The sequence below is a fragment of the Trichechus manatus genome, unplaced genomic scaffold (genome assembly GCF_000243295.1).
Source record: "Trichechus manatus latirostris isolate Lorelei unplaced genomic scaffold, TriManLat1.0 scaffold00142, whole genome shotgun sequence".
Classification (NCBI taxonomy): Eukaryota; Metazoa; Chordata; class Mammalia; order Sirenia; family Trichechidae; genus Trichechus; species Trichechus manatus.
The window spans coordinates 924,771-942,421 of record NW_004444078.1 but is presented as its reverse complement, the minus strand read 5'-3'; the positions used below and the strand labels follow the sequence as shown (position 1 = coordinate 942,421).

The following is a 17,651-nucleotide window of genomic DNA, read 5'->3' as shown; positions in this document are numbered from 1 at the left end:
CCAAAGAAGACATTCAGGCAGTTAACAGACACATGAAGAAATGCTCACAATCATTAGCCATTAGAGAAATGCAAATCAAAACTACAGTGAGATACCATCTCACCCCAACAAGGCTAGCAATAATCCAAAACACACCAAATAATAAATGTTGGAGAGGTTGTGGAGAGACTAGAACACTTATACACTGTTGGTGGGAATGTAAAATGGTACAACCACTTTGGAAATCAATTCCATGCTTCCTTAAAAAGCTACAAATAGAAGTACCATAGGATCCAGCAATCCCGCTCCTTGGAATGTATCCTAGAGAAATAAGAGCCGTCACACAAATAAGTATATGCACACCCATGTTCATTGCAGCACTGTTCACAATAGCAAAAAGATGGAAACAACCTATGTGCCCATCAACGGACAAATCGATAAACAAATTATGGTATATTCACACAATGGATAAAGAACAATGAATCTGTGAAACAGAACATGGAGCAAGCTGGAGGGCATTATGCTGAGTGAATTTAGTCAGTCACAGAAGGACAAATATTCTATAAGACCACTATTATAAGCACCCAAGAAAAGGTTTAAACACAGAAGAAAACATTCTTTGATGGTTACGAGAGGGGGGAGGGAGGGAGAGGGTTATTCACTAACTAGATAGTAGACAAGAACTATCTTAGGTGAAGGGAAGGACAGCACACCCTACAGGGGAAGTCAGCACAACTGGACTAAACCAAAGCTAAGAAGTTTCCTGAATACAACCAAACACTTTGAGGGACAGAGTAGCAGGGGCGAGGGTCTGGGGACCATGCTTTTGGCAACATCTAGGTCAATTGGCGTAACAGTTTATTAAGAAAATGTTCTGCATCCTACTTTGGTAAGTGGCATCTAGGGTCTTAAATGCTAGCGAGCGGCCATCTAAGATGTATCATTTGGTCCCAACCCACCTGGAGTCAAGGAGAATGAAGAACACCAAAGACACAAGGAAAGTATTAGCCCAAGAGACAGAAAGGGTCACATAAACCAGAGACTGCATTATCCTGAGACCAGAAGAACTAGATGGTGCCTGGCTACCACCAATGACCGCCCTGACAGGGAACACAACAGAGAGTCCCTGATGGAGCAAGAGAAAGGTGGGGTGCAGAACTCAAATTCTAGTAAAAATACCAGACTTAATGGTCTGAGACTGGAGGAACCCCAGAAGGCATGGCCCCTGGACTCTCTGTCAACCCAGAACTAAAACTATTCCCAAGGCCAACTCTTCAGACAAAGATTAGACTGGACCATAGGACATAAAATGATACTCATGAAGAGTGTGCTTCTTAGCTCAAGTACATACAGGAGACTAAACGGGCAGTTCCTGTCTGGAGGTGAGATGAGAAGGCAGAGAGGGTCAGGAGCTGGCTGAATGGATATAGGAAATTAAGGGTGGAAAGGAACAATGGGCTGTCACAGTATAGGGAGAGCAATTAGGGTCGCATAACAATGTATGTATGAATTTTTGCATGAGAGACTAACTTGAATTGTAAACTTTCACTTAAAGTAAAACAATAAAAAAATAATAAAATAAATTTAACAAATGGAGGGACTAAAGGTTGCATTGCTCAATAAATACTTAATGAATTGATTTTACTATAGAAAGTGTTTAAATGTATGAACATCTAGCTGTTCTGCTAAAGGTGTGACTTGTTAATTGGGGCATTGAGGCAGTTTGTGTGGAGAGTTAAAAATAATTTTAGAGTTTCAAATACTGTAGGATAATGTAATGGTAAAAAAGAAATAAGAAGAATGTGCCTTTAATAATGCGAGTTACTGCCTATTCCCTTTAGGAATGAGTTCCTGGCTGCAGAAGTCTTTATCTAGATGCCCAGACCAAGCAGAATACAAAGGTCACAATTCCAATTTCATCTGAAACTTGTTTTGCAGTGTCAGAGTCCTGGTTTTTAGGAAAAGACCTGTGGTTGCTATGGAACTGTTAATAATGATTGTTGTTTGTACTTCAAGTCCTCATATTCTTGATCTCCAATATAAAATCACTTAGATTTGGGCTGTAGGGCAGTAAACAAACTTTTGAGCAAGAATTAACTGGGCTGGGGCATTAGTGTCTTAATGCAGAAAATGACTTTCATTATAACCTTTACTTACACTAGCAACTTGGCTAGGTTGAAGGAGCCTCTAGTTTCCTGATAGTGAGCTGAAACACATGGGGGGGTCAACCTTTGTGCCCTTCTAGATAAGCGTTGCTAAAAGCAGAAACATTTTGGGGTTTCATTATACAACAAATGTCAAAAATCTTTGTTTTGTGCAGAACTGATCTTAGCCTTGGTGTTTTTCTTTTCTTTTTTTAAAAATGTATAAAAAGAACCAGTAATTCAGCCATATCCTAGATTGCTTAGTGGAAAGAGAAAAAAATATTCCGGTTGAAATATATATCTATATATAAACTAAAACCTTGAAGAAAAATGACATCTTTGCTATATTTCTGTGAGATTTGTAACACATGTAATAGACACTTCTTACTCTTGAATTATATTTCTAAGATATGGCTGTCAGTCCTTATTAATGTATAACCAATCTTTGGGGAAAACTAATCCAATTCTTGAGCTCCAGGCACACGAAGTTGGGAATGGGTTATTGGATGGGTGGGAAGAAGACATATCTAATTTGGGGACTTTGCAACCTCACCAATATGCAAATAATTCAACAATAATACAGAACAAATAGCTTCCATTTCCACAGTTGATGCTCTCTCTAATCCCTACAGTATGTGTTTTCAAACAGTTATTTGGCCTAATTCTCTCTTTTATTGTTTAGGATTTTAATGCTGCAAATGTGGAACACAGAATAAAGTGATTGTCAGTAAAACCTAAAAAAATGCTTGAATGCAGTTTTTCATTGACATGCAGCTAGTTTACGGCAACAAATGAAATAAGCATTTTCAAAAAGGAAATGTAAACATTATATCAGCTCTGGATCTTCCAACTCCTTGGCTGCAAGAAGTGACAGCAACTCCATAAAGGTTAAACAGGCATGCTTTAGGCCATGAGTAAAATTAAGTCTTCTACCCAGTGTAGGGCACTGAAGAAGACAAAGGTTTATCTGGGTGAATAAACTGAACGTACAGTTTCATATATTTATGTTTGCAGGACTATTTAAGATATTATAAGATCTGGTACAATACAATAAAAATGCAGATGGAACTATCAAATTCATCAAGCTACTGCAATAAATTCAGATGCTCTCCAGCGCTGGCAAGGTGATGTCAAGAAAGTTAAACTTGAAGAATGAGGCTTGGATTTCTAAATGAGATCAGGGAAAAATGAAAGTAGAATTAATAGGGGAAATCAGGACTGAAACAACATTTCTGCTACGTTTTGAGTAGAGTTTAAAAATCAATTCTTTCTGCTTGTACTAAAATTATTCTGTAAAAAAAAAATGACACTGTAATATACGTTTTTATTTTTGTTTTATTTTGTCTTAACACAGTCATCGTTAGTCCAACAGTTCAATATTTGAGGTTACATTATTGCAAAATAAGACATGCCATCAATACATTTGTTAATCCTATACCTTTGATTAAAACAAAGCATAGTTAACATTGTTTATATTAACCTTTGTAAGGTTATTTATTGTGGAATATACTAAATGCAGGGAATTTGCTTCCTGGGGTCAACAGTCTTTAAACTACAATTTAACAAGCCTCTCTTAAAACATTAGAATTTTGTAATTAAAATTAGACAAAGCAATATTTTAATATGTTAGGCAGCAGTGAAAATTACCCTGTCTGAATAAAGTGTACATACACAAAAATACTAGCATGCTTTAAGTTAAAAAAAACCCATTACTGTTCTGGGAGGTTAATATCTTAATGTAATATGACCTGGAATGAAATTACCATTATGTATAAAGAGGAAAAGGAGAATCCTTCCCTCTCCAAGCCTGTTGATTTTAACATCTTATAAACCTATAATGCATTATTTGGAGTGTAAGGATTATTTCAAATTTGGAAAACATTACAGAATACTAAGATCGAGCTTCTTACAAAAGGCGGTGTATATTTTCACAGATTTATAGTAATTCCAATGTTAAAGAGACAGCATCCTTTTGAACTTCCTTAGAGAAGTATTTGCAGTGTCTTCATTTATTAAGAAAACAAACCTAGCTTTAACACTGTAAAATATATTTGTTCTATTATTTGAAAATATTAGTAAAAAAATACTGTGAAGACATAAACATGTTATTCCAGGATATACAAACATCTTTAGTATTGTTATTTGAAGAGTGAAATACAATACTAATATTATAAATATTTTAGTTTTAAGCAGATAGGTTTTTCTCTCTTTGTTCTTCCTTTTCTTTGGTGTTTCTTGTTCCTCTTATTTTTTTTTAATTTCCCTTCTTGGTTTTTTTTTTCACTTTCCCTTCTTGGTTTTTTTTTCTCTAATAGTATGACTTTCCTACATATCTTACTTCACTAATGAATTATTATAGACTTCTAATTCTTCCTTCATTTGCAAGAAACAATGGCTTCTATTAAATGAATAACCAACTGAGCACTGTCTCTACCTTTTTTAAATATTTCTTTTTTAAACTATAAAGTAGTTATGTCTTTAGATTAAATACATATGCATATTATATATCACACACTTAAAGAGTTAGATTCACAGACTACTGTGGAAATTCAATATATTACTGGTACATTATTCAACAAGCTTATGGAATGACAAAAAAAAAAAAAAAAGAATCACATTTCATAACTAGTATCCTAAGTATCCTCTGGTTTTTCTGACTAAGCCAAATTGATTGGTATTTTTCAACTGTTCCATTTCCTCTTTCTGGCAAAACTAGGAGAAATTCTACATAAATAGAACCTAAGAGCAAATTAGAAAGAAGTGAGCCCCTGACACATTGCTTTCATAGTAAATCTTGGTCACGTGTGTGCGGCTACTATGTAATAAATTACTACTGCCTGGACAAAAACATGGGAGTGAGTGGGTGGTGCTAGAGATGTGCAAGTGTTTGTTTCCAGGCTCTGGTTACCCACTTAACTAAAAAAGATAGGCTGGCCCCAGCAGGCTGTGCATTTAGACGGTCTGGTCCACCTGGAGCACAGCTGGCTGCACAGGTTCCTCATCCGACTGTTCTGTCTCCTCTGGGGTGCGCGTGCAGTGGTCCTCATACCGTGTCTTCTGCGCATATTCCAGGGCCACTGCCTCTCCTTCTTCATCTTCTACAATGGTCAAGTCGATGTTACTGTCCATCCCCGAGTTACTCCCTCTCAAGGCTGCCCCCTCAGCATCCCCCTCGGCGTTCTTCTCTTCCACTAGGGATGCTTCAGAAAGACCCTCTGCAACAGAGCCTTCCTCGTGGTCATTCAGCATCTGGTCACTGCCACGCGTGTCTTCTGATTTGGTCTCATTTTCCACAGGACTTTCTCCTTCTCGGACTTTCTTTCTACTGAAACTGAGGGGAGAAACCTTGAAGGGGGTGCTTTTTCCTGAGTTTTTCTGGTGATTGGAAGTGAGAGATTTCTTAATCTTCTCTCTCCTCTCTACAGATACAATCTTTGTCCCCAGCTTGTTCATCTTTTTCTCGATGTTCTGGCGTGAAAATGCTTTCTTGAGGCTATCCACTTTCCTGAGGCTGGATCTTTTTATTTTCTCTGCCCTGCTTTCTTCTGTCTTCTCCTCAGCACTGTCTTCTAGGGCTTCTTCATCACGGGGCAATTCATCATCTGATGAGAGGTCCACTGTGTGCAAGGTTTCCTCCAGGGACTTGTTTTCATCAGCGAGCTCCTCCTTCCCTTCTGCTGGGCTGGAAACTGGCTCTTTCATAAACACACTGGCAGGGATCTCATTTTCTTCCTGAAAATAGGGGCAACGTAAGTTTCATGTTAATAACGCATTTCACAAACAGTCCTGAGCTACTATAATTTGTGCATATGTATTTTTGTGATATAGACATGATAGAAAGCAAATGTTTTGTGGCTTCAGTATTTTAGAATAGGAAGAGTTAATTCTGAAATGGTCAAGTCGTTCCTCCAGGCTGGATAAGGCCAAGGGCTGCCTGTTGGGAATATTATGAGGGCTGCTGGCTAGAGGTCTATCAGTGACAGCAGGAGGGAAGTGGGCTGCAGCTCAGATAGACCAGGATGCTGCCTAGATAAGTGAGCTAAAGTAAGTTACTATGAACCCAGATGTCTGCTCTCTCTTAGCCTCCTCGAGGTCAGAGGGCTCTGCTGCCGCCAAAATTCCACTGCAAAAGAGTCTGAGGGTCAGTTGGAAGATAAAAGATGGGGGCAGGGCAGAGAAACAGGAAATCCTCAAGTATTCAGATGTCACGTAAAGCCTTGATTCGTTTCCCTTACCAACTAGAAGTCAAAGTATGGTCAGCCTTAGTATTTGTTCAAAAGTGTAGACTAATTTTGCTCAGGTCGTAGTTTTAGAGCAAAAGAAGCAAGGACTACCCTTACTGGGGGCCTACTCATGAAGCTACAGTGGTTCAGGCTATCCTTTGTGGGTTAAATAGGGGATGTGGGGAGTGGGGATTACACTGGCAGGCTGAGTATATTAAGCCTCTATTGTGTAACAGGGCTTCCTTAGAGAAGACTACATCAGCCCCCACCTCCATCTCAGAGTGAAGAGAGCAGCTCAGGAACACATCCCTTCAATATTCCCAGCACACCTTTTCCTCTAGCTTCTTGGTACACAAACATCCTTCCCTCATGATGTCTCAGGGAGCAGAGCCTAAAAACCCACTTCCAGAGTGCGAGGGAGATAGCGACTTAAGGTTCCTAAATGGAGAGATTTGGCTTGCGACAGGCTTGCATTGCACAGCATAGGAATCCTTTTGATTTTTATATTTTTCTTTGAATATTGGAAAATGAAGAGGCCCTGGTGGCACAGTAGTTAAAGCACTTGGCTGCTAACCGAAAGGTCACAGTTCGAACCCACCAGCTGCTCTGCAGGAGGAAGATGTGGCAGTCTACTCCCGTAAAGATTACAGCCTTGGAAACCCTATGGGAAAGTTCTACTCTGTCCTATAGGGTCACCACGAGTCAGAATTGACTCTACCGTAATTTTTTTTTTTTTTTTTATGGAATGCATATTGAAAAATGAGAACTAGCCAGCAAGGTGCCTCCACATTTTCATTGAAGAAAAAGAAAAAAAAGGTATAGTAGAAAGAATGTAAGGCAGGAGGCCTGAGCCTCAGTCTCTGCTGTATAGCTAAATAGCTGTGTGGCCTTCAGCAAATAACTTAATCTTCTTGGGTCTCAGAACAAGAGGGTTTGACCTAGACTAGCAGCTTTCAAACTGCACTCCCGAGGGAAGCAAGGGTCCCAGAGTAATGCCAGGCGCAAGGCTCCAGAGCCCACTTCGGCCCTGACTTCAACCAGTGCCTCAGTGATACCTGATTATATCTTGGGCTGCCCGGTGAACTATCAACAGTTAGAAAATTAACTGGATTTAATGAATTTAAAAGTCTATTTGGAATCTAAATTTCATGCAAAGTTCATGTTAATGGCAGGAACTTGTCCTTGTTTTATAATTTTTGACTGAAAAGTCAATAGAATTGATTTATGATCAAAAATATGCTCTAAGGGTGTGAAACTGCATATTTTTAACTTTCTGATACAAAGATTAAAAGAACAAATTTCTGATATTGCAAAGAAACTCAAAAATCCCTCTCCTTATTAATGACTGGATGATATAGTTAAAACATACAATCCTGTGTCTCCCCCCATACAAATATACTCACACCAGAGTCCTTTCTATAATTGGTTAGAAAGAAAGGATAAAGTCTTGGGGGAAAAAGAAAAAGCAGAAAGTCTGGTTAACTAGAATTCTTGTTATAATGAAGATATCCATATTGTTTCCCAAAGCCCTCCCCACACACACCCATTCTGAATGTCATGGAAAGTGTCAGGAACATAGTACGTTCGACCTGAATGAAGTTTGGGATTTCCAGGAGTCATTTATAACACGGACTTTTACAGAGAACAACTTTCCCAGGTTTCAAATTGCAGTTGCCTGTGTTTCACTGGAATATCCTCCCCACAGAGTTGGGGATTGTTTTTTTTTTTTTAAATCTCTTTTGTTCACTGCTGTGCTTTGTGCCTAGAACAGTGCCTGGCACATCACAGGTGCTCAACAGACACTTATTGAATGAGTGTGTATTGGTAAGATGCCTTTTTAAGAAAGACGTGAGGGTGGCTGGCGTGGAGACCAGGCTTCCGTTGGTCAGGCTTGAGGACTACATGAGGAAATGGGCTAGAAGGGGGTTTGCTGCCTGCTGCTTCCACTGGGGAATCAGGTGAACCTAAGGCCTAAGAGGGGCAAAGGTTTCCATTTTTAAGGAAGGGTTTTATTCTCAGTGGATGAGGATTAAGGAGCCCTGGTGGCGCAGTGGTTAAGAACTTGGCCGCTAATGCAAAGGTTGGCGGTTCAAAGCTACCAGCCACTCCACAGGAGAGAGATGTGGCAGTCTGCTTCCATAAAGATTTACAGCCTTGGAATCCCTGTGGGGGAGTTCTACACTGTCCTGTAGGGTCCCTGTGAGTTAGAATTAACTCGACGGCAATGGGTTTGGTTTTTGTTTTTGGATGAGGATTACAGAAATAGCTGGGGCCTTGCTGCTTAGTCCAGAAGTAAAATTACTACTGGGGTTTGACAAGAGGGTTGGTAAGGTTTGACAGGAGTTTCTTGCAGAAAAGGAAGAAACTAAGTGTTCAGTGAAATGTTATTAAAAGTCCTTAGCGAGAAATGTGGAAATTCAGGCAGAAAATTGTTTAAAAAAAAAAAAAAAGCCTTGGTTATCAGAGAAGAGGTACATTTTGCATAGTATAATCTCTCAGGGTAATCAAAGGTAGTAAGTTGGGTTACTTCCCTTTCTTCAGCCTCAACAAAAGGTAGACTTCTTAACTGTACTTCAAAAATAATTAAACTAATAATCTCATAGTCTTCTTCTTAAATTTTATTATTTAAAAAATCATAGTCACTGTTAGGTGGAAATCTTTTGTAAAATTCCAGGGAAATTTATCCAAGAGCTCTTTGATGCAAAATATGAAAATAAGCCCAGTGGGAACAGAGATAATCCTGGGTGAGATGGACATGTCTTTGTGCAACTGGAAAGAAGTGAGATATGTCTTCTTGGCTCACTGCTGTGCTTCTGCTGTCATTTTAATTACTCAAGCAGCATTTTATGTTTTGCCTACTGGACAGTATTTATTTGGTGGCTTCTTACGGCCTCTACTCTGAAGGTACACCCTTTGTTTTCATGCAGAAATTTGTGAATGTCCAAGCATATGTAGACCTTAACTTTCCAGAAGCAGAAAAATCTGATTCTGGTACTTTCTGTTCTTCAGTGTAAAATGTATGCATGGTGATTGCCATTGGAGTGATTTTACGGTGGATTTTGGATGTTTAATTTGAACGTCAGATGATGGATCCTCTGTAACTGCACTATCCTGTATCGCCCAGTCTCACCTGCACACGTGTCCTTGCTCTCAGCCCTCTCTTACGCACATCTCATGGACACGCTTGATATTTCATATGTCTGCAGGTGAGGTGACACTTCTGCCTTCAGCCTCCTGTTGTAATGTTTTTGATCTGCTTTCTCTTACAGATTCCAAGATTGATGGCTCTTTCTAGGAGAAAATCAATTATACATCCTCAACTTTGTCACCTTCTACTTATGCTAGTTCCATGTGTACCTACATAGGGCTTATGGCTTCCTTAAATTGGCACTTTGAATCCCTTATAGGCTGCTTTGCTCCTGTGGGCAGTTTTACCCAGCAGAGGCGCCCAGGAGTGTCTGACTACCTGGGCTACAGATTTGTTTGCAAAAAAAGCGTCCTCAGCCTCCACTGATGGAGCTGCTCCTGGTTCTAACCCTTCACAAGGACCCTTAGGAGCTTTTCAAAGGAAGAGAAAATTAAACAGCACACTTCAAATATATATGAATGATATGCTTGAAGCATAGAAGAGAAAAGGAATGGAAAGAACTCTTGAGAAGTGGCATTTTTCCTTGCACTTATCTTGTTTGCTGTTTATATTGATTCTTGTGAACTAAGAGTCCCAATCATGCACATAGATAGCAACACAGAGGAACTTGCCAACATGCGGGGCACTCCTTGGGTTGGGTCTCATGGAAGCAAATCCTGTTTGCACATACATAGATATGAACACTTTTTAAAAGAGAAGGTGACTCTAGGACTAGCATTAGAAAGGGAAATCTATAGTAAGTCATTTAAAAGCTTGAAGTGACTCCTGTCACTAGCTTACTATCCCTGTTGTTAGAAGAAAATAACCAAGACTTTTATATTCCCACAGGGATGTGGTGGCATCCTAGAGGGGGATATAAACCAAAAACCAAACCCACTGCCATCGAGTTGATTCCAACTCTTAGTGACCCTATAGGACAGAGTAGAACTGCCCCATGGAATATCCAAGGCTGTAAATCTTTACGGAAACAGGCTGCCACATCTTTCCCCCATGGACTAGCTGGTGGGTTCGAATTGCCAAATTTTTGGTTAGCAGCCGAGCGCTTTAACCACCATGATGCCAGGGCCATAAGGTTCATAAATTTGTGTCCATGGGATGTTTTATCCAATAATCTCCAGATACAGTTATTAAAATGGAAATAAGCCCACCTGACATTCTGATTTATAGATCTCTTCTACACATTGATGGTTTTCTCCGATTTGTGTTTCTGAGGTATAGATTACCAAGTGGATAAAGCCATTGATTAGAATTGCACCCCTAAGGCAGCTGTTGGTGGAATCAGCAAGTCATAAGAATAAAACGCATTAGTTACAATCCCCGAGCAGTCTTTCACATTCCGGACGATTTAAAAGTTTCATTATTTTTCAGTGTTATCAAGGGTTCAATTCATTTTTAAGATCACATTGGTTAGGTGTTTTTTTGTTTCGCGTTAAAAAAACACAAAACAAACAAAGCACACTGAATTATTTAAAAGCTGATGTAGGAAACCCAGTAAACATGAACTTCACAATAGAGGGCTTATAGTGTTTGTTTTACTCATTTCATAATTCGAATTCTATAATTTCTGTTACTAATAAAATAAAACCTTGCTAGTTACTTTGTTTCTTAGGGCTTCTGCTTCCTTAATATAAAATGAGGTTAAACTAAATGATTATTAAGGTGCTTTCTGGCTGGAACATATTTGATTCTGTGGTATTAACCTAAGCCCCATAAAAAAATTAATTGCAGAAGTGATCCCATAGTGTACTAATGCCAAATATGTTTTGTTTTAAGCAAGAATCAAAACTATGGGACCTGAGTTGCATTGAGGAACATTTTTCATTTATTCAATTGAAACAGACATAGTTTACAAAAAATGGAAGGGGCAGCATTTATTTGGAATGGCTGCATCTGAGATAGAGTCTAGCTTTTATTATGTGGGAGGTAATGATTCTTTTGAAGGAATACCAGCAATAATCAGTTATTTGCTTAAAGAGCCTGGGGGCAGTGCTAACATCCAGTAAGTGTAAATAATAACAATAAGAACTAGTATTCTGTTTAGCTCATAGGCTAAAAGAGCACTGGATAAGTGGCACCTCCAAACCAATATCCCATTATGGAAACTGTAATCAGTGTGATGTAAACATTGTAAGCACGTCATATAAAGGTGTCTTTGATTATCTGTATCCCCATTTCTTTCAAGTCTGTATCTAACAGTTTTCAGAGTAGTGGCTTTGGGTAGAGAAAGTACAGTCTTAAAAATCAATTTTAAAATAGTCTGAAGATGTTACACTTTGTAGTACCCTTCTAAAATTCTGATCTCATCAAGGGAACCCAAATGATGAATATTTGAACACATTCATAGCCTCAATTCTCCAGAAATGTTTTCATTGCAAATATCTAACCTTTCTACTTTCCTAATTTAGGAATTTTATGTGGATGAAAGTGTAAGCTGTCCATGACTACTCTCGTTTTTGTTCCCTGAATTTGAAATCCTTCCCAAGACGCATTTTTAAATAATCACTACTAGCATCTTAAGAGGACCTAAGTGGGCAACACCTCCTCAGGGCCAGTTACCTGGGAATTTCTAGGCTCTTCAATCAACAGAGGAAATTTCCTCTTGAGTGTAAATTCATTGATTTTCTGTACAAATTCTATTTTTAGTGGAAGATAGCCATACTTACAGGCAAAGTATTAGTCTTTCGTTAGCATCTGCCTTTCAAGCAGCAACCCCTTCTTTAATTTATGCTGGGTCATGCCATAGTATTTTGAATTCAAACATTGATCTTAAGTTTTAAAAAAATTAAAAGGAAAGGTGCTGAGTTTAACAAGGATTTTAAAATTTATTTAATTGCTCAAAGGGAGATGATTATTTCTCCATTTTTAGGTACTGCTGGTTATAATTTGAAGTAATTGCTAAGGAATTAGATGCTTCATAGCTACAACAATGTTGTAAAGATCAGCACAGACTTAAATAAATGACATGTTTTAAGGAGGACAAATTAAGAAAAATTTATGGAAGTAAAAAACAATGCAAATGTGTCTGGCAAACCAACTAACCCGCCAACAAAAAAACCTGCAGATTTTGGAGGACTCTAAGAGGTCATGACAGGACTTCATACATTGGAAATACAACAGTCTACACACTACAGTACTAACTGTGCTCAAGTCAGGTGACAGATTGTCTTATGTTCACATTAAAATCTTGCCTTAAACTAGAAAACCAATGGATTTAATAAGGGAAAGTCCAGCATAGACTTCAAGTGGACTGAAAGTGATAAATTATTTGAAGATACAAAATGGTACCTAGTATATTACCTACCCTCTATACTCTACAGGTCTAGCTAGGAAACAGCCACCCTCTGCCACGCTGTGAAGACTATTGCTACTACCACCACCACCACCACCACCAGTTTCTGTTGAGTCAGTTTGACTCATGGCAACCCCATGTATGTCAGAGTAGAACTATGTTCCATAGGGTTTACAAAGGCTAATTTTTTGAAAGTAGATTGCCAGGCCTATCTTCTGAGGCATGTCTGGGTGGACTCGAACCTCCTACCTTTGGGTAGCTGCTGAGTAGATTAACCACTTGCACCACCCAGAGACAACCCGTTGCCTTCGAGTCAATTCTGACTCATAGCAACCCTATAGGACAGAGTAGAACTGTCCCATAGGGTTTCCAAGGAGCAGCTGGTGGATTTGAACTGCCGACATTTTGGTTAGCAGCTGAGCTCTTAACCACTTCACCACCAGGGCCCCACCCAGAGACTAGAAGAGTATATTTAGGTAGGTCCTTAGGACAGAGTCCTTTGCTTTCACGGAAATGGTAGTGACATAACGGTGATTCCAACAAGGTGATAGACATATAATGCACGTCAGGGAGAATATGTGCATGTGTGTTTTAATAAATCTCAACTGAAAAAAAGCATGACTGTTTTAAGATCCTGGGCAGGGTAGGGCCAGTTTTAGTCAAGCGTCATATTTCTAACCAAGCAAAGGTGTAGCCTCCTCTCTGGGCAAATGAATTTCAAATCCACCCAGTAGTAGCTTCTGTTCATTGAACATTTATACCATGCCAGTCATTGCTAATCATTTTAAATACGTTATTTCATTTATTCCTTACTCTATGAGGGCAATACAAGGAATATTAGTGTATAAGAGCACATGCTTTGAAATCAATCAAACATGAGTTTGAATCCCAGCCCTACCACTTGCTAACTAAATAAGTTCAGACAAGATATAAACATTCCTGAATCTCAGCCTTCTCGTGTGTAAATTGGAGACAGAACAGATAACGCACATAAAGATGCCCAGCAGAATATGCAGGGCTTTTAAGCGCTCAACAATTTTTTGGCTCTTAGACATATCTTCAGTGTACAGATGAGAATAGAGACTTGGAGAAGCTACAAAGCTTGCCCAAGATCACAGAGTTGGCAACTGGTGAAAATAAATTTGAACCAGTATCTGTGCGACTCCAAAATCTACTGTTTCAACTGCTATAATGTACTACTCTGGAAGTTATTATTTTATCCGATGGCATAATTACTACCCTAGAAGCTCCTACTGTAAGAAGGATCAAGAGAAAGAGAACAACCTTTCCACAGAGGGACTACACTTGTATTTTTGTTTTCTCAAAATAAGCATCTTGCAATGCCTTGAGAGTTGAGATTTCTAATATCATTTAGGCCAATAAAGGATCTCATATGGTTTACGAAAGGCCCAGTTATTTCCTTCTAGTCCCCTACCTCCTAAATGCTCTTTTAAAGTGTCCTTGGGGGCTGCTTGCTAAGGTGCCCAAAATGGAGTCTGAACTCAGCTTTGAGTCCTGTTAGCTTCTTGAGTATTCCTGGGTTAGCTTTTCCTCACTATGTGGAGAATTCCTACCATTTCTGGCTGCTATTTCGCTCCTGTCAATCCAATGTGACAAAATCGGGACTAAGTCTGGTCTTCCACACCAGCACAGCCCTTTAAGTTCCCCAACAGTTTGCTTTTTTTAATGTCAGATTTATAATTCTCTTGAATTTCTAGTCACATCTCCCTCCATCCATCCCCACCCCCAACATCTGCAGAACATCGGTGGCAAAACAAAACAAATCCAGTCCCAACAAATTGCTGATTTTCCTCTAGTAGATAAATATTTTTTTCCCCTCCATAACTGACGGTTGGGACAAAAGATAATCTCCATGATTTACACTGGAAGGAAATATCCTTTGGTGACTCAGATTTAAAGAGGTCTGTACATGCTTAGTTCTGTTTGGAGATCAGTATTTAATTTAGAAATGTCTTGAGAGCGGAGATTTCTAATATCTTTTAGGCTAATAAAGTGAGGATCTCATATGGATTAAGAAAGGCCCAGTTACAGTATCTCTTTTCAGTTCATTTGATGCATGAAAAGCTGTTCCATTTGCATTAAAAGCTGAAAAGTTTCCTGGCTGCAAGGAAAAAAAAAAGCCTGCAAGGTATAGGAGGACATTAGCTGCCTGAAGGTTTACAACACTCAAGTGCAATTTGGGGAGGACAAAAAAGCAGCAAGATGAGGCTTTCCTTTTATGGAGGGAAGAAGGCTTAGGTTCTAACTTGGCAGAGCTGATGTGTTCAGAAAAAGAAGGCTCCCTCGGTTTAAATCCAAATTTCTAAATCTCTCTTGAGAGATGAAGGCGCTCCCTGTGTGCCTTTCACAATCAAACTGTTGGTTATAGCCTCTCCCCTCCATGGCTTTGAAAACCTCTCCTATTCACATGGTCACAACGAGACAGCCCTGGGGCGGGGATGGCAATCGCTTACTGGGCTCTGTGCTGGCTGGGTTCCGCTGGGCGGAAGGGCTGCCCTGGGATTCACAAATGCCCACCACTTGGCTGAACAACAGTCCAATGCAGTGTCCCTGTCCCCAAATAGCCTCTTACTACATTAATTGCATCATTGATGCATTAAAAAAATTAAGTGGCGTTTTTATTCTCAAGCAACTATTTGAAGGAGCTAAGACCAGGCTTTGTGACTATAACCGATAACACTGCTTTCATTTTACTTTACAGTTGTGTTCTCTCTGAGCAATGAGAGTCATAGCTAGCGTGTTTGTAAACAGTTATGCTCTATATTTTTAGTGGATCATTTGCAAGAAAAGAACTTAACAAGATTGCTTCCCTCAAAAAGTCTTAAAAGGAAAAGGCTTGTTCTAATGGGAATGGTTTTCAATATTTGGTTAGTCCCCAAAACATTGGTAGCCTTTGGAATAGGAATAGTTGAAACACTTGTGAGTTTGATTTGGTTAAAACAAAATAAAACACAAAAAACCTCACAGGATTACATTTCAACAAAGAGTTAATAAATAGCCACTGAATTAATTTGCCTTGTCCTGCTAACACCTGCAGCCAGAGCCCCATGTTCATGATGCAAAGAGACAAATGCATTTGACTAGAGTGCACACACCTGCACACCTTCCTAACCTGTATGGAGCACATCCAGGTGCTGGCTGACAAAAGCCCTCGGCCTAATAACCCCCGGACATCTGCCTTGGGTTTAAGCGGCAGGGACCCAGGAAACTCCCACTCCTGTGTGCCGATTTCACATTATCCTGCTGAAGGCAGACAGGGAACAATGCCTTGTGTGTGTGATCCCTGACAGACAGGACAGATGTACAAATGACTGTGAGAGCCAGGATAACTGACATCACGAATCTTGAGGAGTCCCAGCCTGGATGTGAGGAGGCTGCTGGGGGCACTGACCTGGAAAATGAGGACTTTGAAATGGTTGCGTCTGAGGAGCTGGGCGTGATTGTTTTCTAGCCGCTTCACCTGCGCGGTCTGCCGCTCCATGCGCTCCTTGACCGCCCGGGTGTGGGCGCTGACCTTGCGGGACTTCTCCAGCAGCTTGCTGACCGTGTTGCTGGTGGAGGCCTGGTACTTGGAGAGCTTGGTGAGGTCGTTCTGGATGCCCTTCACGGAACCCTCCAGGCTTATCTGTCGTTGTTCCATCTTGTGCTGATTCTCCTGCACGGCGTCCAGCATGTTCACCAACTTGTCCAGGAGCGTGAGCACAGTGACGGCGTTCACCTGCGAGTTATCTCGGATGGTTTCCTCGGTGCTCCCCAGGTTCAGGCTGGGGCTCGGTGTGGAGGAGGGCACTGGGCTGGCGCTTGATGGTTTCTCCTGCCTTCTGTCAACACCAAGATGCTGTAACTTTTCTGCTCGTGCAGCGTCCTCTCCCATGACTGGACAGTGGACACGTTCTTCGAGGCTGGGAGCGTCTTCTTGCGCAGGTGAGAAGGGCCCTGATGAGGTGGCAGAGCGAGGCCCGCTGGTGGAGCTTAGAGCACTACTCTCTAGGACCCGCAGAGGTTCAGACAAGCAACGACTGGCTACACTGATCAGGGGAACTGCATTCCAGCTGCTCTTAAAGGTCCTACTCCACCCAGTGGGAGGCGAAGGTTACAGAACCGAGAACCACTCAGAGTTCAGAAGCATTGCAAACACTTCCTAACTGTTCTCCTTGGCACAGGACACTTTGCTGTAGGTTTAGCTTTTCTTTCCTACCCCCTCTTCCCTTTTTAAAACAAGTTCAATGCCGTATTTCAATCATGACTTCATCTAGAGGCAGAGAAAAACATGCTAACTTGGCCCAGCTCCACAGTCTGCAATTGGCTAGAGCTAGTAAACTTTTCACTGGCTGCTATGCTACAGAGTGCCTGTTTTTTTTTTCTTTCCTGGATACAAGTTATAGTAACGGAAAGTATTGTTTGCATTTGCCCTAGAAATGACTGATGGGCTGCAGAATGCGGTGTCCTAGAGGGTGGCGGGAGCAGAGTTTAAAGGGTACTTGGCAGCCAAGTGTGTATTAGGTTCCCATTTCCAAAGGAATGGAAGGAACCCTGATAATGGAAAGGAAACAAACCCTGTTCTTACTACCGTTTCAATTAGGGATGCAAGATCAGGTGAAATAGGCCGAACTTCAGGGATATGTTAAAACAAGCAATGCTGCTGTTATGAACTGTTATGTAATAGATGGGATAGTTTTGAATGACCTTTTTTAAAAATGTAGTTTCTTTTGAGAAGTCAGTAAGATTGGACAAGGAAAAACTAAAAAAAAATAAAATAAAAATAAAGTTTTGTCCCTTTAAGCACCTACTATGCTAATTTGTTTGAGCTAATCTTGAATTAGTGCTGAGAGATTTTCTCAAATGTC

General features: G+C 40.2%; 1 protein-coding gene across 1 annotated transcript; it reads right to left on the bottom strand.

Moving 5' to 3' along the window:
• Nucleotides 1-5,075: 5,075 nt before the first annotated feature.
• CAVIN2 (caveolae associated protein 2) lies at nucleotides 5,076-16,678 on the bottom strand. The gene is made up of 2 exons (XM_004385601.1): nucleotides 16,196-16,678; nucleotides 5,076-5,855 (listed from the first exon to the last, which is right to left on the bottom strand). Exons 1-2 carry the CDS (start codon nucleotides 16,676-16,678, stop codon nucleotides 5,076-5,078), a joined length of 1,263 nt encoding a protein of 420 aa, XP_004385658.1.
• Nucleotides 16,679-17,651: the final 973 nt, after the last annotated feature.

Bases quoted from the DNA above. Each gene is read 5' to 3' on its own strand.
- CAVIN2 (XM_004385601.1), bottom strand. From the start codon at position 16,678: ATGGGAGAGGACGCTGCACGAGCAGAAAAGTTACAGCATCTTGGTGTT. The intron at 5,856-16,195 runs GTCAGTGCCCCC...CCCTATTTTCAG, and splicing joins TCAAAGTCCTCATTTTCCAG to GAAGAAAATGAGATCCCTGC.